Source organism: Triticum urartu, chromosome 2 (genome assembly GCF_003073215.2).
Source record: "Triticum urartu cultivar G1812 chromosome 2, Tu2.1, whole genome shotgun sequence".
Lineage (NCBI taxonomy): Eukaryota > Viridiplantae > Streptophyta > Magnoliopsida > Poales > Poaceae > Triticum > Triticum urartu.
The window spans coordinates 28,329,518-28,353,460 of NC_053023.1; the positions used below are offsets into that span (position 1 = coordinate 28,329,518).

At 44.4% G+C, this 23,943-nt stretch overlaps 3 protein-coding genes across 3 annotated transcripts; all 3 read right to left on the reverse strand.

Annotated features, from left to right (window-relative positions):
• Positions 1 to 13,668: 13,668 nt before the first annotated feature.
• Positions 13,669 to 14,839, reverse strand: LOC125535358 (ribulose bisphosphate carboxylase small subunit, chloroplastic 1-like). The gene is made up of 2 exons (XM_048698411.1): positions 14,597 to 14,839; positions 13,669 to 14,307 (listed from the first exon to the last, which is right to left on the reverse strand). Exons 1-2 carry the CDS (start codon positions 14,792 to 14,794, stop codon positions 13,927 to 13,929), a joined length of 579 nt encoding a protein of 192 aa, XP_048554368.1. The 5' UTR covers positions 14,795 to 14,839; the 3' UTR covers positions 13,669 to 13,926.
• Positions 14,840 to 18,267: 3,428 nt separating this feature from the next.
• On the reverse strand, positions 18,268 to 19,814 carry LOC125535361 (ribulose bisphosphate carboxylase small subunit, chloroplastic 2-like). The gene is made up of 2 exons (XM_048698415.1): positions 19,531 to 19,814; positions 18,268 to 18,917 (listed from the first exon to the last, which is right to left on the reverse strand). The coding sequence occupies exons 1-2, from the start codon at positions 19,675 to 19,677 to the stop codon at positions 18,537 to 18,539; spliced, it is 528 nt and encodes a 175-aa protein (XP_048554372.1). The 5' UTR covers positions 19,678 to 19,814; the 3' UTR covers positions 18,268 to 18,536.
• Positions 19,815 to 21,585: 1,771 nt separating this feature from the next.
• Positions 21,586 to 23,045, reverse strand: LOC125535360 (ribulose bisphosphate carboxylase small subunit, chloroplastic 2-like). Its single transcript, XM_048698413.1, has 2 exons — positions 22,812 to 23,045; positions 21,586 to 22,190 (listed from the first exon to the last, which is right to left on the reverse strand). Exons 1-2 carry the CDS (start codon positions 22,956 to 22,958, stop codon positions 21,810 to 21,812), a joined length of 528 nt encoding a protein of 175 aa, XP_048554370.1. The 5' UTR covers positions 22,959 to 23,045; the 3' UTR covers positions 21,586 to 21,809.
• Positions 23,046 to 23,943: the final 898 nt, after the last annotated feature.

Sequence of the window (23,943 nt, forward strand, 5' to 3'; positions counted from 1 at the left end):
CACATCAGTATGTATGATTTCCAATAAGTTGGTTGCTCGCTCCATTGTTCCTGAGAACGGAGTCTTGGTCATTTTACCCATAAGGCATGGTTCGCACGTGTCAAATGATTCATAATCAAGAGACTCTAAAAGTCCATCTGCATGGAGCTTCTTCATGCGTTTGACACCTATGTGACCAAGGCGGCAGTGCCACAAGTATGTGGGACTATCATTATCAACCTTACATCTTTTGGTACTCACATTATGAACATGTGTAGCATCACGTTCGAGATTCATAAAGAATAAACCATTCACCATAGGAGCATGACCATAAAACATATCTCTCATATAAATAGAACAACCATTATTCTCGGATTTAAATGAGTAGCCATCTCGAATTAACCGAGATCCCGATACAATGTTCATGCTCAAAGCTGGCACTAAATAACAATTATTAAGGTTTAAAACTAATCCCGAAGGTAGATGTAGAGGTAGCGTGCCGACGGCGATCACATTGACCTTGGAACCATTCCCGACGCGCATCGTCACCTCGTCCTTTGCCAGTTTCCGCTTATTCCGCAGCCCCTGCTTTGAGTTACAAATGTGAGCAACTGCACCGGTATCAAATACCCAGGAGCTACTACGGGCACTAGTAAGGTACACATCAATTACATGTATATCACATATACCTTTTGTTTTGCCGGCCTTCTTGTCTGCTAAGTACTTAGGGCAGTTCCGCTTCCAGTGACCGCTTCCCTTGCAATAAAAGCACTCAGTCTCAGGCTTGGGTCCATTCTTTGGCTTCTTCCCGGCAGCTTGCTTGTCGGGCGCGGCAACCTCCTTGCCGTCCTTCTTGAAGTTCTTTTTACCCTTGCCTTTCTTGAACTTAGTGGTTTTATTGACCATCAACACTTGATGTTCCTTCTTGACTTCTACCTCCGCTGATTTCAGCATTGAGAACAACTCAGGAATGGTCTTTTGCATCCCCTGCATGTTGAAGTTCATCACAAAGCTCTTGTAGCTTGGTGGAAGCGACTGGAGGATTCTGTCAATGACCGCATCATCCGGGAGATTAACTCCCAGCTGAGACAAGCGGTTATGTAACCCAGACATAGTGAGTATGTGCTCACTGACAGAACTATTTTCCTCCATCTTACAGCTGAAGAACTTATCGGAGACTTCATATCTCTCGATCCGGGCATGAGCTTGAAAAACCATTTTCAGCTCTTCGAACATCTCATATGCTCCATGTCTCTCAAAACGCTTTTGGAGCCCCGGCTCTAAGCTGTAAAGCATGCCGCACTGAACAAGGGAGTAGTCGTCAACACGTGTCTGCCAAGCGTTCATAACGTCTTGGTTCTGTGGGACGGGAGCTTCACCTAGCGGTGCTTGTAGGACATAATCTTTCTTGGCAGCTATGAGGATAATCCTCAGGTTCCGGACCCAGTCCGTATAGTTGCTGCCATCGTCTTTCAGCTTGGTTTTCTCTAGGAACGCGTTGAAGTTGAGGACTATGTTGGCCATTTGATCTACAAGACATATTGTAAAATATTTTAGACTAAGTTCATGATAATTAAGTTCATCTAATCAAATTATTAATGAACTCCCACTTAGATTAGACATCCCTCTAGTCATCTAAGTATTACATGATCCGAGTTAACTAGGCCGTGTCCGATCATCACGTGAGACGGACTAGTCAGCATCGGTGAACATCTTCATGTTGATCGTATCTTCTATACGACTCATGCTCGACCTTTCGGTCTTCTGTGTTCCGAGGCCATGTCTGTACATGCTAGGCTCGTCAAGTCAACCTAAGTGTTTGCATGTGTAAATCTGTCTTACACCCGTTGTATGTGAACGTCTGAATAAAACACCCGATCATCACGTGGTGTTTTGAAACAGCGAACTGTCGCAACGATGCACAGTTAGGGGGAACACTTCTTGAAATTATTATGAGGGATCATCTTATTTACTACCGTCGTTCTAAGTAAACAAGATGCAAAACATGATAAACATCACATGCAATCAAATAATGAACGTGACATGATATGGCCAGTATCACACAGCTCCTTTGATCTCCATCTTGGGGCTCCATGATCATCTTGTCACTGGCTTGACACCATGATCTCCATCATCATGATCTCCATCATCGTGTCTCCATGAAGTTGCTCGCCAACTATTACTTCTACTACTATGACTAACGCGTTTAGCAATAAAGCAAAGTAATTTACATGGCGTTTCTCAATGACACGCAGGTCATACAAAAGAATAAAGACAACTCCTATGGCTCCTGCCGGTTGTCATACTTATCGACATGCAAGTCGTGATTCCTATTACAATAGCATGAACATCTCATACATCACATATAGATCATTCATCATTCATCACAACTTTGGCCATATCATATCACAAACCACTTGCTGCAAAAACAAGTTAGACGTCCTCTAATTGTTGTTGCAAGTTTTACGTGGCTGAATTAGGGTTCTAGCAATAACGTCTTCTTACCTACGTTAAAGCCACAACGTGATTTGTCAACTTCTATTTACCCTTCATAAGGACCCTGTTCATCGAATCCGCTCCAACTAAAGTGGGAGAGACAGACCCCCGCCAGCCACCTTATGCAACTAGTGCATGTTAGTCGGTGGAACCGGTCTCACGTAAGCGTACGTGTAAGGTTGGTCCGGGCCGCTTCATCCCACAATGCCGCTGAAGCAAGAAAAGACTAGTAGCGGCAAGAAAGTTGACAAATCTACGCCCACAACAAATTGTGTTCTACTCGCGCAAGAAGAACTACGCATACACCTAGCTCTGATACCACTGTTGGGGAACGTTGCAGAAAACAAAAAATTTCCTACTCGTTTCACCAAGATCCATCTAGGAGTTCATCTAGCAACGAGTCATCAGATGCATCTACATACCTTTGTAGATCACGTGCGGAAGCGTTCAAAGAACGGTGATGATGTAGTCGTACACGACGTGATCCAAATCACCGATGACCAAGCGCCGAACGGACGGCACCTCCGCGTTCAACACACGTACGGGACGGGAGACGTCTCCTCCTTCTTGATCCAGCAAGGGGGAAGGAGAGGTTGACGAAGACCGCTTGGACCCAGACAGGACAAGGAAGAGATGAGAGATCTCTACAATGGAATGGAAAAGCTCGGAGGGTGAGAAGCTGATGTGTACGTGTTGATTCCACCCATGCAATACCCCAGCGGACCCCCTCTTGATAGTACAGTGCCCTCTACGCAACTAGTCCACCAAGAAAGAAACGAAAGAGCTACACCGTCTTGAAATACACTTCGAGGGGAAGAAAACGTCTCGTGCCAGGGGAGAATCTGTGAATTATTCAAAGCACAAGATTAGTCCGCAAACATGTTGTCATCAATCACCAAAACTACCTTGAGAGAGATATGCCGTAACAACGCTACCGTCTCATTCCCGCGATCATCGTCACTACTCTTCTATTACTCGTGATGGCGCGGGTTGTGGCTTCCCGCTTGCTCTCTCGTAAGAGTGGTTGGGTAAACCCCAAGTGTAAGGACAGAGTAACCTAGTAATAAGCATTTTCCTCGATAGATTTATCGAACCAGTAGGAATTTATTTCACAACCCAAGTCCTCGGTACCTGCACACCAAACACAAAACAATCTTGCCCCCAATGTTTCAAGAAGGTTCTCAAGCTTCTTGTCCTGCTAGTTACAGGGATTAGTTGTTAGTTGAAAGCAAATATCGGTTGCTAAGTAGCCTTAGTGCGGTTCGTACCTTCAGATCTGGCATGGCACTGTCAACACTATACTCGCCATGCTTAGGGTTCACCCTTTTTATATACAGCAAGATTAGCCTAGGTGCTTCGTGTCGTACTAGCACTAATCCAGCCATCAATATAAACGAAATGCCACCCATAATTTCAAAGCTTAGTTGTTCAAGTAAGAATCTGATATGGTACTAATATTAGTTTAAAATAGACACAGGTAGTTGGTCAGCCAATGTTCCTTCTTGAGTTTCAAAATACATGTACACCACTTATAGAGAGACATGAGTGAATATTATTTTTTTGTGTGATCTCGTACATCATGGATGGGCAACGAACATTGCATTGTATAGAAAGAAGGGTTATAACCACCTTTTACATAGATGGTGATTTGCCTACGTGCTTTGTGTCGCAGTAGCAACACTCCACCCTTCAAGCTAAACAACATGTCACTCATAATTTCGGAGCTTATTTGTTCAAATACGAATTTGATCGATACTGATATTAGTTAAACAGACACATTTAATTGTCAGCTGATGTTCCTACTTCAGTTTTGAAATGTATGTCCGCCCCTTATAGAGAGACAAGAGAGGTTTGTATTTCTCTATGCACTCTGGTCATCATGGTTGGGGGATGAACTTTGTATATCATATAGTTTGAAGCTATCATCTACCAAGAATCATCACTTCTGGAGATCTCAACTGGGAGCCTTGTTTAAGTAGTAGGGCTGTTGGGGAACGTTGCAGAAAACAAAAATTTTCCTACTCGTTTCACCAAGATCCATCTAGGAGTTCATCTAGCAACGAGTCATCAGATGCATCTACATACCTTTGTAGATCGCGTGCGGAAGCGTTCAAAGAACGGTGATGATGTAGTCGTACACGACGTGATCCAAATCACCGATGACCAAGCGCCGAACGGACGGCACCTCCGCGTTCAACACACGTACGGGACGGGAGACGTCTCCTCCTTCTTGATCCAGCAAGGGGGAAGGAGAGGTTGACGAAGATCCAGCAGCACGACGGCGTGGTGGTGGATGCAGGGCGTCACAGTAGCAGGGCTTCGCCTATACTACGAAGGAGAGATGTAACGGGGAGAGAGGGAGGCGCCAGGGGCTAAGGTATGAAGTCCCTCCTCTCCCTCACTATATATAGGGGTGCCAAGGGGGGGGGGCGCCGGCCCTAGTAGATTGAATCTACTAGGGGGGGCGATGGCCTAGGGTGGGGGGCTTGCCCCCCAAGCAAGGGGGCGCCCCCTCTAGGGTTTCCCCTCAACCCTAGCCGCATGGGCCCTAGGGGGGTGGCGCCCCAGCCCACATTGGGCTGGGTTCCCTCCCACTTCAGCCCATGGGGCCCCCGGGATAGGTGGCCCCACCCGGTGGACCCCCGGGACCCTTCCGGTGGTCCCGGTACAATACCGGTGACCCCGAAACTTGTCCCGATGGCCGAAACAGCACTTCCTATATATAATTCTTTACCTCCGGACCATTCCGGAACTCCTCGTGACGTCCGGGATCTCATCCGGGACTCCGGACAACATTCGGGTTACTGCATATACATATCTTCACAACCCTAGCGTCACCAAACCTTAAGTGTGTAGACCCTACGGGTTCGGGAGACAAGCAGACATGACCGAGACGACTCTCCGGTCAATAACCAACAGCGGGATCTGGATACCCATGTTGGCTCCCACATGCTCCACGATGATCTCATCGGATGAACCACGATGTCGAGGATTCAATCAACCCCGTATGCAATTCCCTTTGTCAATCGATATGTTACTTGCCCGAGATTCGATCGTCGGTATCCCAATACCTCGTTCAATCTCGTTACCGGCAAGTCACTTTACTCGTACCGTAATGCATGATCCCATGACCAGACACTTGGTCACTTTGAGCTCATTATGATGATGCATTACCGAGTGGGCCCGGTGATACCTCTCCGTGATACGGAGTGACAAATCCCAGTCTTGATCCGTGTCAACCCAACAGACACTTTCGGAGATACCCGTGGTCTACCTTTATAGTCACCCAGTTACGTTGTGACGTTTGGTATACCCAAAGCACTCCTACGGTATCCGGGAGTTACACGATCTCATGGTCTAAGGAAAAGATACTTTGACATTGGAAAAACTCTAGCAAACGAACTATACGATCTTGTGCTATGTTTAGGATTGGGTCTTGTCCATCACATCATTCTCCTAATGATGTGATCTCGTTATCAATGACATCCAATGTCCATAGTCAGGAAACCATGACTATCTATTGATCAACGAGCTAGTCAACTAGAGGCTTACTAGGGACATGTTGGTGTCTGTTATTCACACATGTATTAGGATTTCCGGATAACACAATTATAGCATGAATAAAGACAATTATCATGAACAAGGAAATATAATAATAATGCTTTTATTATTGCCTCTAGGGCATATTTCCAACAAGGGCCATATTATATTAATGCACGCACCAAATTACAACTCACATAGCATCTCTGGGCAGACTTCCAGAGATAGTACGCATGGGTTTATAAGGAGGCACTATTGGGGTAGAATCCGCAATGCATTTGTGACACCCCGATTCGGAGAACTGGAGGTCCCCGCGTTCCAGCCCAGAAATCCATTCTTCTGGAACACGACTATAGCTTGGTATAGAAAGACCAAAATAAATAAGTACTTATGTAGATTAAGGGGACACGTCTAAGTGTCAAAAGCTCGACGGCTTTATTCTACGAGTGACTTAAGGAAGTACTAAAGACGAAAATAATACTAATGACACAACGGAAGACGGGGTACCGGCGGGGCTCCAATCCAAAGAGACACTGCTGGGACACCATCTAGTCCAGGTACACGAACTCTTCGGGGAACTCTTCTATCGGCTATCTAGTATCTAGCCTGATAAGCCATGTGAGTACTTTGAATGTACTCGCAAGCTCACAAACAATCCAAAGCAAGCAAGAACAATGCAAATAAACATAGCAATGAAGTAAAGACTAGTAAAGCTACTACTATCAAGACTACTCCATAAACTTCTCGTCTGCTCGTTTAACGTCCACTGGACCTCTTCCTGGAACGAGTCCTGCTCAAACGACTCGTCAACATAAGTTACCTGTTACCACAGTTATTAGAGTTTAAAGTAAAGGAATTTGGGTACTTGGTCAAATAGTGTGACCTAACGCAAATGGTGTCCCATTGTCGGAGACTCACCTATTCGAATAGTTTCAACACACACTCTGCAAAGGTCACACACTTTAATTTATGAACACCATAGACTCTTTGTCTAACGAATCTCATTTATAGCATGGCACTCTAACTATTCCTCTGACCTCCTGCAGGCTAGCCCTGGGAGAGAGGATCTGGGTCCTTGCCATCCCATGTGGCACCACTTGTATTCCCTTGGGAATATTTTCTGTTGAGCTCATCCACAGACCCAGACTATCTTGACTAAATGGCAACTTCCAAGCCAGAGGAAGCCTACACATTCTAGCTTCCGTCTTCGGAGACACATGAAACATACATAACTACAAACGGAATAAGGCCCTCCCATTCGGGAAGATGTGGCTATACTGAGGCTGTTCCGCTTCGTGGCACTTGGATTGACCAGCTATTTAAAGTTGGGTTAAGAAGGAAAGTAAAACCATAACTTTGTACTAGCTACTGAAATCCACAACTTGTTATCTTACTAGGGTGAAGTATTCATGAGGATTCATCATCCTAAGTAAAGGCTTTCCCCAAGAACCTTCATGAATGTTGCTACCTATTTAGCTTATGATTCATGTTCGCAAAATAATTACCGGTTACGAGTCATAGTTAAACTTCTATTCCACTAGGACCAAATAAAGGTATCCTTTCTAGTGACTCACTATGCTATTTCAACCACAACAAACTTGACATAAGCAAAGGGAAGCAACAAATAACAATGAAAGAAAAGTAATGCGGGAAAAGAAATGCAAGTTGAACCCATGGCCTTGCAATGCCATCAAGTTGAACCTATAGTGCTATAGCCATGGCTCACGCTCATGTATTGCATGGAGCTGAAAATGCTGAAGCGCCTTAGAAGTACGATCCATTTGCCTGGTTTGACACCGGGGTGCTCATGATTTATATTTATGCAATGAAGGCGGAGTCATGACATGCTAACATGATAAAATGAGTGGGGATAACATTCGTTAAGGATTGTATATTTTGAAAAAGTAATGATTATGTTTCTTATATTCATGGATATTATTATGTTGATATTGTTACTTCATTCTTTCTCAATAACTATACCATAAAGAGATTACATGATACACATGTTAGGTAGCATTACACATCAAAAATTCCATTTTTATCATTTACCTATTCGAGGATGAGCAGGAATTAAGCTTGAGGATGTTGATTCGTGTCCAACGTATCTATAATTTTTTATTGTTTCATGCTATTATATGATCAATATTGGATGCTTTATATGCATTTTTATACTATTTTATATCTTTTTTGGACTAACCTATTATTTTGAATTTTTTTGAATTGTTTGTATTGCTTACCACATGTGTCACGTGGTTTGGGACTAACCTATTAACCCAATGCCCAGTGCTAGTTCATGTTTTTTTCTTGTTTTTTGCTCTTCAGAAAATCAATACCAAATGAAGTCCAAACATGATGAAACTTTACAACAATTTTTTCTGGACCAGAAGGGGCCCTAGAAGGTTTGGGAGGAGGCTAGAAGATCTACGGAAGAGCCACGGGCTCGCAGGACACGCTCTGGGGGGGGGGTGTAGAGCGCGCCCCCTGAGCTCATGGGCCCCATGCAGCTCCGTTTGACCTAATTTCAACTTCATAAATTGACATATATTTCCAAACCAACAGAGAGTCACTCGAAAACACATTTTTTGCAACCACAAGCTTCTGTTCTTCCATGAACCCATCTGGAGGCCTTTTTCGGTACTCTGCCGGAGGGGGAATCGATCACGGAGGGCTTCTACATCATCCTTGCTGCCTTCTGATGATGCATGTGTAGTTCACAACAGATCTATGCGTCCATATCTAGTAGCTAGATGGCTTCATCTTTCTCTTTGATCTTCAATACAATGTTCTCCTCGAATTCTTAGAGTTTTATCCTATTTGATCTTCTTTTGCGGTGTGTTTATTGGAATGCAATGAATTGTGTATTTATGATCAAATTATTAATTGAAAGTAATTGGGTCTTTTCTGAACTTTATTATGCATGATTTTTATAGCTTCCTATTACCCTCCGATCAATTCATTTCGTTTGGCCAACTAGATTGACTTATCTTTAGTAGGAGAGGTGCTTTGTAATGGGTTCAATGTTGCGGTGTCCTCACACGGTGACAGAAGGGGAAGCGAGGCACATATAGCATTGTTGCCATTAAGGATAAAATGACGGGGTTTAATCATATTTCTTGAGTTTACTTTGTCTACATCATGTCATCTTGCTTAAGGCATTCTCTGTTTGTTATGAACTTAATACGATAGATGCATGCTGGATAGCGGTTGATTGGTGGAGTAATAGTAGTAGATGTAGGCAGGAGTCAATCTACTTGTCACGGACATGATGACTATATACATGATCATTGCCATGAATACGTCATAACTATGTGTTTTTGTATCAATTGCCCAATAGTAATTTGTTTACCCACAATATGCTACGTGTTCGAGAGAGAAGCCTCTGGTGAAAACTATGACCCCCAGATCTACTTTTATCATATTATTAAAACCAAAAATACCTTCATGCAATTTTATACTTTTTATTTTACTTTTCTTTTTATCTATCTATCACTATCAGAATTAATCCTTGCAAATAACGAGTTTAAGGGGAATGACAATACTCTTGCCGCGTTGGGTGCAAGTATTTGCTTTTGTGTGTGTAGGTGCTAAAAAAGGGAATTTGCGTGGTTCTCCTATTGGTTTGATAACCTTGGTTCTCAGTGAAGAAAATACTTATCTCTGTTGTACTGCTTCACCCATCCTCTTCGAGGGAAATCCCAATGCAGTTTACAAGTAGCACTACTCCTCCTTCCTCCATAGACACTTGGCGAAGCCCTGCCACAGCTCCACCATAAAATCCACCACCACGCCATCGTGTTGGCCTAGATCTCGTCTACCTATCCTGTCGCTTGCGGGATGAAGAAGGAGACATCACCGAGCCATACATGTGCATATCTCGGAGGTGTCGTTCGTGCGGTGCTGGATCGGATTGGATCACGGAAAGTGTACGACTACGCCAACCACATTCATTAGAACGTTTCCGTTTTAGGTCTACAAGGGTTTGTAGACTTTTTCCCCTCGTTGCTAGCATCTAGTTGATTAGATCTTTTTTTAGAAAAGGAGGAGGACCCCTGGCCTCTGCATCTAGGTGATGCATACGACCACTTTATTAATTATTCTCACAAGACCTTATAAAGTCATACAACAGTAAGACTAAAGCCACCGTCTAAGCAACAACTGTCGCTAGTCCTATCCAATTGATGAAGAGGCGCTGATAGCATGAGCCTAATACCAAACAGACATCACAGCCAAACCTAAACATCTAAGAACTAAGGTCCCAACCAGGACGCCTGCCGGGTATGGGGCACCTACCAGTCCGGCGCACTCCTCAACCAGGACGCCTGCCGGGTATGAGGCCGCCGCAGTCACCTGCCACTAATCCATCTTCAGTGTTGCACTGCTGCATCCACCTTACTCGGTGTAGCTGCCGTCGACGCTACCACGACGCCAGACAACGTCACCCTCCTGCGCGAGTCCATCATCGCACATCAGACTCCTAATCTCCAGGGCGCCATGCCAGCGAGATCTGTCACCATCCATGTGTATGATGAACCACCGCTCCACCAAAAGACGTCGTCCACTGGTCCCTCGAGCCTGCGTACACCTCCAAGAAAGACGCCCCCAGGGGGGAAACGACACAATCGCGCCGCCATCTTCTGATCTATCGATCTAGGGTTTTCCCCGGAGGTAGCAGATAGTAGTCTAGAACTTCTCCGCTGCGATGCCTTCAAGATGGGAACGACGTCGTAGAGCGCCGTCACCGCCGGCTTTGGCATCTAGGCAAGAGCAGGTTTTCACCCAGATCTGTTGGAAGAACTCCATCCAGCTTCTTGTGCACGGACCGCCGCCTTCTCTGTCGGAGACTAGATCAAAAGGATCTAGCCGCCGCCAGATCCATGCAGCCAGCACCGGGAGATGACGACAGTCTCCCTGTACCAGAGCTAGCACGAACCGGAGCAGATCGAGTCGGAGACGATGATACTCCTGGATCTCCGGCAGACCGGCGAACCGCCGGCACCACCGTGTCCAGATCGCTGGCCACGCCGGGCCGCCGCCACCCCCGCGCCGTCCGGTAGTCACTAGATCCGGGACGAGCTGGAACCGGTCGGACCAACGGGCGCGCCGCCACCCAGCCATGGGGTCGCCGCCCCGGCCACCGCCGCCCCCTGTGCATCCGGCCGATTCCCACTGGCACCACCACAGCCGCCGCCGCTGGGACGCCGCGCCGCCGTGGGCCGAAGTGGGGGCCGCACCTCCGCGAATCTGGGCGCCCGCGCCACTCATGGATCCGGGGGAGAGGGGAGAGGCCCTCCTCCATCGCGTCGCACGCACGGGCTTTGCCCGGCGCCGACTACCTGCGGCGGCGGAGGGGAGGTCGAGACGTGGGGAGGGTCGCTGGGGGCGGAGGTTGGCCTTCCGTGCCGCCTGCGAGGGGGGCGACGCGAGAGGGTAGATAGATAGATTGATTGATTGATTGATCAGTTGATTAGATCTTGGATGTTTTCATTGTCTCGTAGGAAAATAAATTATTTTTCATGCAACGATTCCCATCACCCACCTGCTTCAAAAGAAGCATGTAGGAGCTCAGGCGGCCCGGGCTCAGCAGGTTGCCGGACGGGAGGTCCCTAAGAGGTGCATCCAAGAATGCAACAACCTCCGAGTAGAGAAGGTGTCCCTAACCGAGAGAACGAGACAACAAGAGCTGGAGCTGGTGGAAGTTAAGGGGTTGTTTGATTTTAGCCCTAACCATGCCACATTTTGCCATACAATGTTGTCACACTTGTATAAGGTTAGTTCTTTAAAATGAGAGCCACAAGTTGACAAGTCTAAGAAAATCTTTCCACACTTTTTGAGTGTATGTGATGTGGGGCCCTAGTGTGGCTTGTCTAAGGTGTGGCTTGAATCAAACATCCACCTAAGTTGGTCAAACTTGTCTAACCTTAAATGTGGCAACCTTAAGCAAACTTAATCTCAAACCAAACAGCCCCCAAGTCTGGCCTGGCCGATGCCGAGAGCGATGCGGCAGGCCCTTGAGATCATAGTCAGTGAGTTTTTCCGTGCTTCAACTCATAATCTAGGTGGAAATTTTATTTGCCGATCTGACATAGAAATTCATTACTTCCGGCATCTTTTTCCGACCTGCCAGCCAGTGCTGCTGGAGCGTCCCTTAGGAAGAAACCGCAGCAGCTTGGAGAGTTGAACAAGATAGCAAGGCGGGAAATGCAGGGTATTTTCAAGGCCCTATGGCCTGGAGAAAGGTTGTCGGAAAACCAGTTTGACCTCTCCCGCCGCCTCCAGGAGGGGCATGCTCGGATTGCCCTGTGAAAGGCGTCAGTGGCCTGAGGAGATGCTCGTCAAGCTTGGGCCATGTTCCAGACCCACTATCCGGGCTTGAACATCTGCCCTATTGCCCTAGTTGGTCCAAAAGGACCTGACGGTAAGGAGATTATGCCTAATGGCAATTTCCAACGGGTCATTCCCTATGCTAGGTTGTCCGAGCAGGTTTGTCGTTTGGAAAATATTATTGAATAGGCTAGGATCGGTTACCCTGGAATGTCAAGGACGAAAAGTTGTATAGAAACCTCTCGAATTTTGCTTCAGCCATGTTTATTTTTCTCTATACCAACAACATGATAGGTTTGCTTTGACCTGTTTAGCGTACGCTTGCATTAACCGGCCTTTGGCTTCAGCCTCCGCAACCAAACGGGAAGGCCTTATAATTGATGTTAACGCAAGGAGTAGGAATCGTCATGCAACTAGGATGCAAACATATCTATGAATATATGAAATCTCTCCCAAGGATTAAGTGGGGGTGTGTCCGACTTGTTGGCTCATGAAGACCTTGAGCATTTGAGAAAGCTCATCATCGAGATATACAGGGAAAGTTTTGCAATACGAAGTATAAAACACGATAAATTCCCCATCCTAGTATAAAACATGAAGCTCATGGAACTCTAATTAGATGCTAATTATCCAGACCAACAAAAGTTCTTTAGTAAGGGTCTCTGATCCAGACCAACAAAAGTTCTTTAGTAAGGGTCTCTGACAAGAATATGTTTCATCGAAAGTGTCCTCAGATCGAGCTCATATGAGCTCGAGTGAACAGTAAAATCTGAAAAAAATTGAAACAAAATTACAAAAAAAAATGCAATTTTTTGGTGACAAATGTTTTCAATGCTTGCAAAGTTTCATCATTTAATGACATTTGTGAAAGTCATGGCCCAAAAAACAAAATCGATACTTCAAAAAAGTTATTTTCAGAGTGCTGAATTTGTTTTTTGCCATGACATCCACGAATGTCGTTCTATGATGAAACTTTGCAAGCATTTATAACATTTGTCAAATTTTGCCACAAAAAACAGAAAATTTTGAATTCTTTCTAAGTATTTTCAGATTTTATTGTTCACCCGAGCTCATATGAGCTCGAGCTCAGTTAATCCGTGTCCATGCTTCATCCTGTTCTACTAGCAAAAACCAATGGAGCAGATGGTAATGACGTGGAAAAGAAACAATAAGACTTTTGTAGTGATATAAGTAAAGAAACTGAAATTTGCAATTGCAAATCAGGGAATCTTAATGTCAAATACTGAATTCTCCACCCACTAGCTGTGAGGCATATCCATTGCAGTGCCAAATAAAGAAACTTTTCCTTTTTTTGCGGGAAAAAAGAATTAATAACAGCAAGAGAATGGTCCGCGTGTTGTATATAACAAATATTACACAGGTTTTGCATATGTATAGCCGGTGTATATAGACCTATGAGGAATTATGTATGCATGCTCGAGAACATAGGTTCCTACATACATACACAAATCATATAGAACAAAAGGTATGCTCCAGTCGGAAAGCAGAGTCGTGCAACAGAGGTCGTGGACAAAAGTGAAGTTCACAAAAGATCTTCATATGAGATAGGCCATTGTTTCAACTCATAGTTTAAGCCTTGCCGGACTCCTCGCAACCCGGTGGCCTGAAGGCGATGAAGCTGACGCACTGCACCTGGCGCAGGTTGTCGAAGCCGATGACGCGGACATAGGCGTCAGGGTACTCCTTCTTGACCTCCTCCACCTCGTTGAGCACCTGTGTGGCGTCGGTGCACCCGAACATAGGCAGCTTCCACATTGTCCAGTATCGACCGTCGTAGTACCCGGGGGAGCTGTTGTGCTCACGGAAGACGAAGCCAACCTTGCTGAACTCGAGGCAGGGCACCCACTTGGAGCGGATCAGGTAGTCGACCTGCTTCAGGAGGGCTTCCGTGGAGAGGGGTGGCAAGTAAGACAGGGTCTCGAACTTCTTGATGCCCTCAATTGGCCACACCTGAATGAATAGAATGCGCACAGATGCTCAATACTTGGTGATGAGTCAATTAATTGTACTAACAATGCTAGAAAAAATCAGTCGACAAGCCAAAAATTGCTCCTTATGGGCAGCTCTCATATGCATTGCTGGGTTGTTCACAATCAATAAAGCTTTGGTTGTACTTAGTTCTAGTATATGGGTCCTATTTCGAGGATGGGTTTGGTTATATACATTGGGGATGTTCTGTAAGTGAATTACTTGCACTGACAAAGAAACTCGTATCAGTTTAATTAGTGCCCCAACATACCTGCATGCACCTGATCCTTCCGCCATTGCTGACGCTGCCGAGGCTGCCGCTGGAGCGGCGGCTGACGGGCAGGCCGGCTGTGGACTTGAGCCCCTGGAAGGGTGCGACGGTGCTAGCCGACGAAGCCATCACGGCGGGGGCCATGGTATTTGTATTATCGGAGGAGAGGAGGATGCCGGCTACAGTTGAGGACCCCATTGCCGGGTCACCACGGTATATATAGCCCCGTTTCTTTGGTACAGATGTGGTTGGGATGGCTCACGTTCGCTGGTTGCCTCGTTTCCTTATCTTCTCCGGATCAGTGGAAGAAGCATTGCCGTCGGATACATTGTGTGTGCTGGAAATTTCAGTCCTTCATGTCATTAGGTGGCTGCCACACAACCTTTTTCTAGCTTTGCTTGTTTTTGGGTGAGTTCCTTGATAACAAATTGTCCGAGGATGCGACTGAGTTGGGTGGGCAAAATATTTCATTTTATCATAAAATTTGCTGGCTCACTCTTGAAAGTATGCTCATAGGCATATAGTGTGCGGGTGTGCAATCATAGAGGGTGGTGTACATACGTGTATGTGAATGTCTACATTTATACAATGTTTGTCAAAATAAAATATATGTTTTCTTGGTAGAATTAACTGAACTAGCATAGTAAAATATATGTTTCCCCCCTCAATATCCGTCGATGTGCCTATGGATTCGCCTCCCCTTGGAGGGAAGGAAATTCTCTGTAAAGAAGTAGTGATCTAAACACTCTTATATTTATTTACGGAGGGAATAGGATTTTAGTTCTCGTAGGAGTGGCGCTTGGACAGATGGCGGCCCTTCTTTTTTGAGTCAATCTTCCGGGATCCGGTCGTCTTCAAGTTCCTCTGTCTAGACGGATTAGATGGAGGTCCGACGTAGATTCCTTCCCGCTCCTCGGGCATATGCAAAACGAGATTTGGTGTCAGGTTCTTTAGACTGATTCAGGGATTCGACGACGATGACTACGGCTCCAGAGCGTTCATTCTTAGGGGCGTGTGCATGAAGACTTCCTCGCTGCCATCGACAAGGTCTGGCTAGATCCAGTGTGGAAGCAAAGACAACGGCTCATTTTGACGGAGGCAATGGTCGTTCGGTGTCGTTCGATGGTCCATAGACCTAGATGTACTTTTTACTATGTTTGAGGTGCTTTCTACTTTCAGTGAATCTTTTCTTTTAAGGCAGGTGCTCTGCCTTTTCATTGATGTTTAGGAAGGTATAGGGGAGGGCTAAAGTGCCAAAGGAAAGAAGAAAAACATAAAAAAAAACCAGAAAAGAGATCCAGTTGCACAAAACACTGCTGTACAAAGCGCTAGCCTAAGGCGCGACTTTCGGTGTATCTTTATATTAGATCTTATTCTTTATGCAAAAAAAGGAAATTGAACTAGGAGGTAAAAGCACTAGAGGTCCTAGAACTTGTCTAACATGTGATGGTTTAGTCCTAAAACTTGCAAAAGTGAACTATGTAATCCTATAACTTGTACACAACGTGCAAATTTAGTCCAAAGCTAATCAGAGGCGGCCAAGTGGCGCCAGCTGGCCTGTTCAGGTCGTTGTGTTCCATTTTGCATATACCCCCTTTTTTGTCAAATTAACCCGCAAGTACTAGTAAAACACGGGGCTAGCTGCAGCAGTAGGGCTAGCTAGTGCGGCTTTGAGAATTGAGATTGGTTCATCATGTGAAACTGCAATCTCCCTTCCAATCATCAAACACATTAAGATACGCAGGTTGGGCGCTTCCTAGGCTATGCCACGTCAGATAGCTGGAAGACAAAACAGATCGCTGCAAAAAAAAAAGGATTGCTGGGAGAAAAAATGATGGTCAGTTGGGCAGCCGCCAGATAACACATGCCTCTCGATCTGCTTTTCCTTTCTCACTAAGCAATCTCCAATTCCACACGCAACCTCGTTGTCGCATCGCTCTCCTCAACGAATGCTACGCGTCCATGCGCCGCCACCGCCGCCACTTCTCCCGCGCCTTCTCCTCCCAGTTCCTCTCTGCTCTGCGGCGCCTCCTTGACCACCTATCTCCTCCTCTTGGGGCACTACTTTCAGTTTACCATTCCAATTGGATGGTCCACAACATTGATCCATATTTTGTAGGAACACTTATATTGTTGAATTGAACTTGATATCAAAGTGTTTAGTTTATAAATAATTTCTATAAGTGATACATCTTTCAGTGTAAATACATTTTTTTCTCAAGATTACTTGGGGAAAAAATAGCAGACATCAAATGAAATGTATAATTTTGTCATCTGAAAATCAGATGAAAGCCACGGAAAGACCCCAAAACATCATATTAAGATCACCATTGACTGTCCAAATCTAAGTCCACCGCATTTGTTATAAAGAAATTCTTTTCCATGAAACTAAACCACGCCAACACTAAAATTCATGAACGAAAGTCATCCATAATATTATGTTTCATTATATGAGACGCTAGTTATTTCATCATTTAAAGTGATGATATGGCTCCACCGTGGTATTAGATGTGGCCTTTCCTATGACGATGTGGTATCATCATTTTTTTCTAATCTAACAAAAGGTCTTACATATTGGTCTCACAATCCGAAAACTCTCCTTTGCACGCACGCATTGGGACAGGTGAAGCGCTCCGCACAAGAAGTCAGGTTCCGACCGTGCGCTATATTCTTTTCCAAACTTTGGCATGCCGTTTAACTGAGAATGGTGGCCCCACATAGTATCGCAGCCCACTGTCATGGAACTAAATGTGTTGGGCTCACCCCACATGTTACATGCATTCACGGAAGGGCTAGTTGTGGTGCCATCTTGGTTTTCACTTCAGTGTGATTTCTTTGATTTCACTGAATTTTAGTAATTTCAGTAGACACAGAAATATTTACCTTTGAATCAGAATATTTCAGTCATTTCAGTTGTACACATGAATTCAAATACTTTTCAAAATATCTTTAAATATTTTTTTGAATTTCAAGTGAATATTTTGGTCTTTTGGCCAAAATGCAAGCTGAAATTACTGAAATTCAGTAACTTTGATAGGTACTGAAACAACAGTAGTGTTTTTGCCTGAATATGAATTCTGTCATGAAACATATAGGGTTTTGACCTCCGATGTAGGTTCTATAACAAAATCAATAGTTTCGTCATGGAAGGACCTATCTTTATGACAAAAACACAAAACATCACAGATAATTCATCATAGAAGGCCAAAACTTTACTAGTAGAAGATATCTTGGGACTCGTCAATTGGATATGTAATTTGCACATATTTGTGTCGTCCACACGTTCTCTGGTTTATTGGAATTGTTGCAATACTGTAAAAAAATAGTATCTAATTGTGGTGTAAAATGGTTAGAAAAAGTGACATGTCTTTGAAGAATCGATGATGGAATATGCCTCACAAGACAAGTGCACTATGGTAGTTTGTCCTTGTCTTGTTTTGACACCTGTTGTTTGTCCTTTTTCTAGTTTTTAAATTTTAGTTTTTGGCTTTTTATTATTATATGGTTCTCATCAATGTCCTACTGTTTTGCCACTAGTTTTCAATGGGGTCTCACCATCTCTTTATGTGTTTCCCACAACATTTTTTGAAGTACTTTGGTATTCCATAAGAATTTTCGCATTAGATAATACACAGCATATGATTGAGCAAAAAATGTAAGAGAACAAAACATTGCAAGGCATAGGCATTCGCATTTCCAGTTGCAAACAAAGTTTCCTTTCCATCAATTGATGGCAAGACAATAATCTGCGGATTGCATATAATATATATGTGTATGTGTAGCCGGTGCTATAATTCTGACATGCATCCTCCTCGACCTACGTTGGTAGGTGCTTACATATGCTCATATATTCACATATGAGTAGAACCAGAAATAAAACCGAGAAAGCAGAGCTGCTGACAAATGTTAACTAACATGGCATGTATATTGGACTTGCACTTTAGGCCTTGCCGGATTCCTCGCAGCCTGGTGGCCTGAAGGCAATGAAGCTGACGCACTGCACCTGGCGCATGTTGTCGAAGCCAATGACGCGGACATAGGCGTCAGGGTACTCCTTCTTGACCTCCTCCACCTCGTTGAGCACCTGCGTGGCGTCAGTGCACCCGAACATAGGAAGCTTCCACATTGTCCAGTATCGACCGTCGTAGTATCCTGGGGAGCTGTTGTGCTCACGGAAGACGAAGCCAACCTTGCTGAACTCAAGGCAGGGCACCCACTTGGAGCGGATCAGGTAGTCGACCTGCTTAAGGAGGGCCTCCGTGGAGAGGGGTGGCAAGTAAGACAGGGTCTCGAACTTCTTGATGCCCTCAATCGGCCACACCTGAATAGATGGAATTAACACAATTGATCAACACTTAGTGCTTAAAGAAAGACCTAGCCATAATAAGGCAAAAATTACTCCTTATGTCCATACATTTGTGGGGGGGTCTCCACAAGCAAGAAAGCACAAGGGCACCTCTTTCTTATCGGTAGTGTATGGGCATTAAAATTAATATTATCTAGTACACATTGGAATAAAATCGATTTCAATTCACAAAGTTTATGAGTTAAATATTCCTACACATGTGAACCTGCTTACGGACTACATTGTGATGCACAGTTTGGCCGGGCATGTGGGCGTCCTCCGGATAGCTTTGCCTATGTGCAGTGGAAATACCCGATAAATTAATCAATTGTGGCAACAAAAACATTCATGCCAGCTTAGTGTCCGTCATCCTTCGCTAAAAAAAATCGAAAAGGAGGATAACTCCAGCCTCTGCATCAAGTGATATGCACACTGTCATTTTTATTATATTATTCAAAAGAGTCTAACAAAACAAATACGATTTTAAACCAAAGCCATCTTCGAGACGAACAAAATCGCTACACCTACAAGTACGATGATGTGCCTTGACCACATCATCCTTCGCAAAAATAATATTCAGCTTTCATACCTGCATGCATCTGATCCTTCCGCCATTGCTGACGTTGCTGAGGCCGGCGCTGCCGGAGCGGCGGCTGATGGGAAGGCCAGTGGTCGACTTAAGCCCCTGGAAGGGCGCGACGGTGGTGGCGGAAGAAGCCATCACGGCTGGGGCCATGGTGGAGTACGTGAATTGCTAGGTGGGAGGCGATAGCTAGCTAGGCCACACTTGACTTGAGCCCTCCTCATGCCGCTCCAGTATATATCAGCATATGCGCAGCGCCGCTCCTTTCAAACGAGATTTCGAAGGGGTGGTCGTCGCTTGCTTGCTGCAAGGCGCCTTATCCCTCTGGATCAGCGGAAGAGGGGTGGAAAATCAAAATGAGTGCCACGGAAAGACCCCAAAACGTCATATAAGATCACCATTGATCATCCAAATCTAATGTCACTGCATTAGTTACGAACAAATTCTTTGGCGCGAAACTAAACCACGCCAAGACTAAAATTCATGAAGGAAAGTCATCCATACTCTTATGTTTCATTGTATGAGACGGTAATTATTTCTTCATTTAAAGTGTTGATATGGCTCCACCATAGTATCAGATGTGGCATTTTCCTATTCCTATACGATGTGATATCATCATTTTTTTTCTAATTTAGTAAAACTTCTTCATATAGGTTCCACAGTCCGAAAATACTCATTCGCACGCGCGTGTTGGGTGGGTGAAGCGCTCCACACAATAAGCCAAGTCCAGCTTTCACATGTCGTTTAATTGAGAATGGTGGCCCCATATAGTATAGCAGCCCACTGCCATGGAATTAAATGTGTTGGGCCCACCCTACCTGATACGCGCATTCGCAGAGGGGCTAGTTGTGGTGGCATGATGGTTTTCACTTTTAATGATATATCTTTGAATTTCACCAAATTTCAGTAGACAATGAAATATTTACCTTTCGACCAAAATATATTAGTCATTTCAGTTGTACACGTGAATGCAAATATTTTTCAAAATATTTTCATATTTTTTTAATTTCGGGTGAATATTTTGGTCTTTTGGTCAAAATGCAAACTGACATTACTGAAACTTAGTAATTTTTGTAGGTGCTGAAATGAAAAAACAAGGGTGCCATGGCATGCAGGCCCACCCCGTGATCAATATATAATCTCCCACGAAATTTCAGGTGGGGGCTAGTTTCCCTACAATAATGAATAATCCAAGGGAATGGAAATATCACTGCACACTTTCCTAATAGGGGCGTGGACAGCCAGTCAGAAATCGACCACGCGGACGCGCGTGCGAATTAGCCTCCCCCCCAACAATCATCCACCCAGAAAATAATTCAAGTTAATATAATTTTAGCCTGGCATGCGTGTACCTCCACAATGTAATGGGCTACTGTTGTTTGCAACTAATTGTTTCGTAATGTTATGACTGAATATGGATTTTCTCACGAGACATATAGGGTTTCTGCCTCTTAGGCAGGTTTTAAGACAAAATTGATAGTTTCACCATGGAAGGACCGATGTTTATGACACGAACACCAAACATCGCAGATAATTCATCATAGAAGGCCCAAATATTACTAGTACAAGGTATCTTGGGGCTCATCAATTGGATATGTAATTTGCACATATTTGTGCCATCAACACGTTCTTTGGTTTATTGGAATTTCTGTAATACTGCAAAAAAACAGTATCTCATTGCCGTGTAAAATGGTTAGAAAAAGTGACATGTCTTTGATGAATCGATGCAGGAATATGGCTCACATGACAAGTGCATTATGGTAGGTTTGTCCTTGTCTTGTTATGCCACCTTTGTTTGTCCTTTTTTCTAGTTTTTTATTTGTTTTTTGTTTTTTTATTATCTGTTTCTCATCAATTCCCGATTGTTTTGCCATTAGTTTTCAAGGGGGTCTCACCATCTCTTATGTGTTTCTCCACAGTATTTTTTGAAGTACTTTGGTATTCCATAACAATTTCCGTATTAGACAATACACAACATATGATTGAGCAAAAAATGCATGAGAAGAAAACAATGCAAGACATAGGCATTTCCGGCTGCAAAGAAAGTACCATTTCCATCAATTGATGGCAAGACACTAATCCGTTGATTGCATATAATATATATGTATATGTATAGCCGGTGCTATAATTCTCATATGCATCCTCCTCGACCTACATTGGTAAGTGCTTACATACATATGCTCATATATTCACATATGAGTAGAACGAGAAGTAAAACTGAGAAAGCAGAGCCGCCGACAAATGTGACTAACATGACATGTATATCGGTTACTTCAACTTGCACTTTAGGCCTTGCCGGATTCCTCGCAGCCTGGTGGCCTGAAGGCAATGAAGCTGACGCATTGCACCTGGCGCATGTTGTCGAAGCCGATGACACGGACATACGCATCAGGGTACTCCTTCTTAACCTCCTCCACCTCGTTGAGCACCTGTGTGGCGTCGGTGCACCCGAACATAGGCAGCTTCCACATTGTCCAGTATCGACCGTCATAATACCCGGGGGAGCTGTTGTGCTCACGGAAGACGAAGCCAACCTTGCTAAACTCGAGGCAGGGCACCCACTTGGAGCGGATCAAGTAGTCGACCTGCTTCAGGAGGGCCTCCGTGGAGAGGGGTGGTAAGTAAGACAGGGTCTCGAACTTCTTGATGCCCTCAATTGGCCACACCTGAATAGATGGAATGAACACAATTGATCAACACTTAGTGCTTTAAGAAAGACCTACCCATAAGGAAAAAATTACTCCTGATGGTCTGCCCATACATTGTGGGGGGTCTCCACAAGCAAGAAAGCTCAAGGGCAGCTCTTGCTTATGGGTAGTGTACGGGCATTAAAATGATACTATCTAGTACACATTGCAATAAAAATGATTTTCATTCACAAAGTTTATGAGTTAAATATGCCTACACATGTGAATCTGCTTACGGACTACATTGTGAGGTTTACTTTGGCCTGGTATGTGGGTTGCACGTCGTAAGGATAGCGTTGCCTATGTGAAGTGGAAATACCCGATAAATTAATCAATTGTGCCGACAAGAACATTCATGACAGCTTAGTGTCCGTCATTCTTTGCCAAAAAGAAAATTGAAAAGGAGGATAACTCCAGCCTGTGCATCAAGCGATGCACACTGCCATTTTTGTTATGTTATTTATTTAACATAGTCTAACAAAACGAATACAGTTTTAATCCAAAGCCACATTCCAGACGAACAAAATCGTTACACCTACAAATACAATGATGTGCCTTGACTGCACCATCTTTTGCAAAAATGATATTTAGCTTTCATACCTGCATGCATCTGATCCTTCCGCCATTGCTGACGCTGCTGAGGCCGGCGCTGCAGGAGCGGCGGTTGACGGGGAGGCCGGCGGTCGACTTGAGCCCCTGGAAGGGCGCGACGGTGGTGGCGGAAGAAGCCATCACGGCGGGGGCCATGGCGGAGTACGTGAATTGCTAGGTGGGGAGGCGATAGCTAGCTAGGCCACACTTGACTTGAGCCCTCCTCATGCCGCTCCAGTATATATCAGCGTATGCGCAGCGCCGCTCCTTTCAAACGAGATTTCGAAGGGGTGGTCGTCGTTTGCTTGCTGCAAGGTGCCTTATCCCTCTGGATCAGCGGAAGAGGGTTGGAAAATCAAAATGAATGCCACGGAAGAGATAAATATACCTGCGGTCATTGAAGTTGAGGCCGAAGCACACTACAGTCACTGTACTTCAAAATAAGTTTAATACGGTCATTGAATACGAGTTGTAGTGTGCTTCCTATTTTTTTTCTAGTCTGCATACACGGAGAAGGTGGCACACTACAGTCACTGCACACACTCAGCCGTAGAATGCCCGTATTTCCTCCGGTTTTTTTTCTAGTCTGCATATAAGATGTGGTCAAAGTTAAACTTTGTCAACTTTGATTAAGTTTATAAAAGAAATATAACGATTCATAATATGAAATCAATACTGTTAGATGCATCATGAAATTAAGTTTTATACTTTCTTTATTTTAAAATATAGTGCGCCCGCGTTTTCCGAGGTCTAACTTTGACCATAAATTTAACCAACGACACCGACTGCGACGAGAGAAAAAATTATATAATTGAAAACCTCTTTTGAATATGAATTCACTGGTATAATTTTTGCTCCCACCGCAGTCGGTCTTATTGGTTAAATTTATAGTCAAAGTTGAAACACGGGAATAAAGGAAGCACTATATTTTGGAACGGATGAAGTACAATATAACTTTTAGTATTGTAGATGTTGATATTTTTTTCAACAAAATTGGTTAAACTTTACAAAGTTTGATTTTGACCAAATACTATATGCAGACTAAAAATAACGGAGGGAGTACACAACACATGCATCCGCACACGCTCGGCTGCATGGTGGCGTGCGCCATCTGCGACGACGTTGGTTCGTCGTGGTACGT

Bases quoted from the DNA above. Each gene is read 5' to 3' on its own strand.
- LOC125535360 (XM_048698413.1), bottom strand. From the start codon at position 22,958: ATGGCCCCCGCCGTGATGGCTTCTTCCGCCACCACCGTCGCGCCCTTC. The intron at 22,191-22,811 runs GTATGAAAGCTA...CCATCTATTCAG, and splicing joins GAAGGATCAGATGCATGCAG to GTGTGGCCAATTGAGGGCAT.
- LOC125535361 (XM_048698415.1), bottom strand. From the start codon at position 19,677: ATGGCCCCAGCCGTGATGGCTTCTTCCGCCACCACCGTCGCGCCCTTC. The intron at 18,918-19,530 runs GTATGAAAGCTG...CCATCTATTCAG, and splicing joins GAAGGATCAGATGCATGCAG to GTGTGGCCGATTGAGGGCAT.
- LOC125535358 (XM_048698411.1), bottom strand. From the start codon at position 14,794: ATGGGGTCCTCAACTGTAGCCGGCATCCTCCTCTCCTCCGATAATACA. The intron at 14,308-14,596 runs GTATGTTGGGGC...CTATTCATTCAG, and splicing joins GAAGGATCAGGTGCATGCAG to GTGTGGCCAATTGAGGGCAT.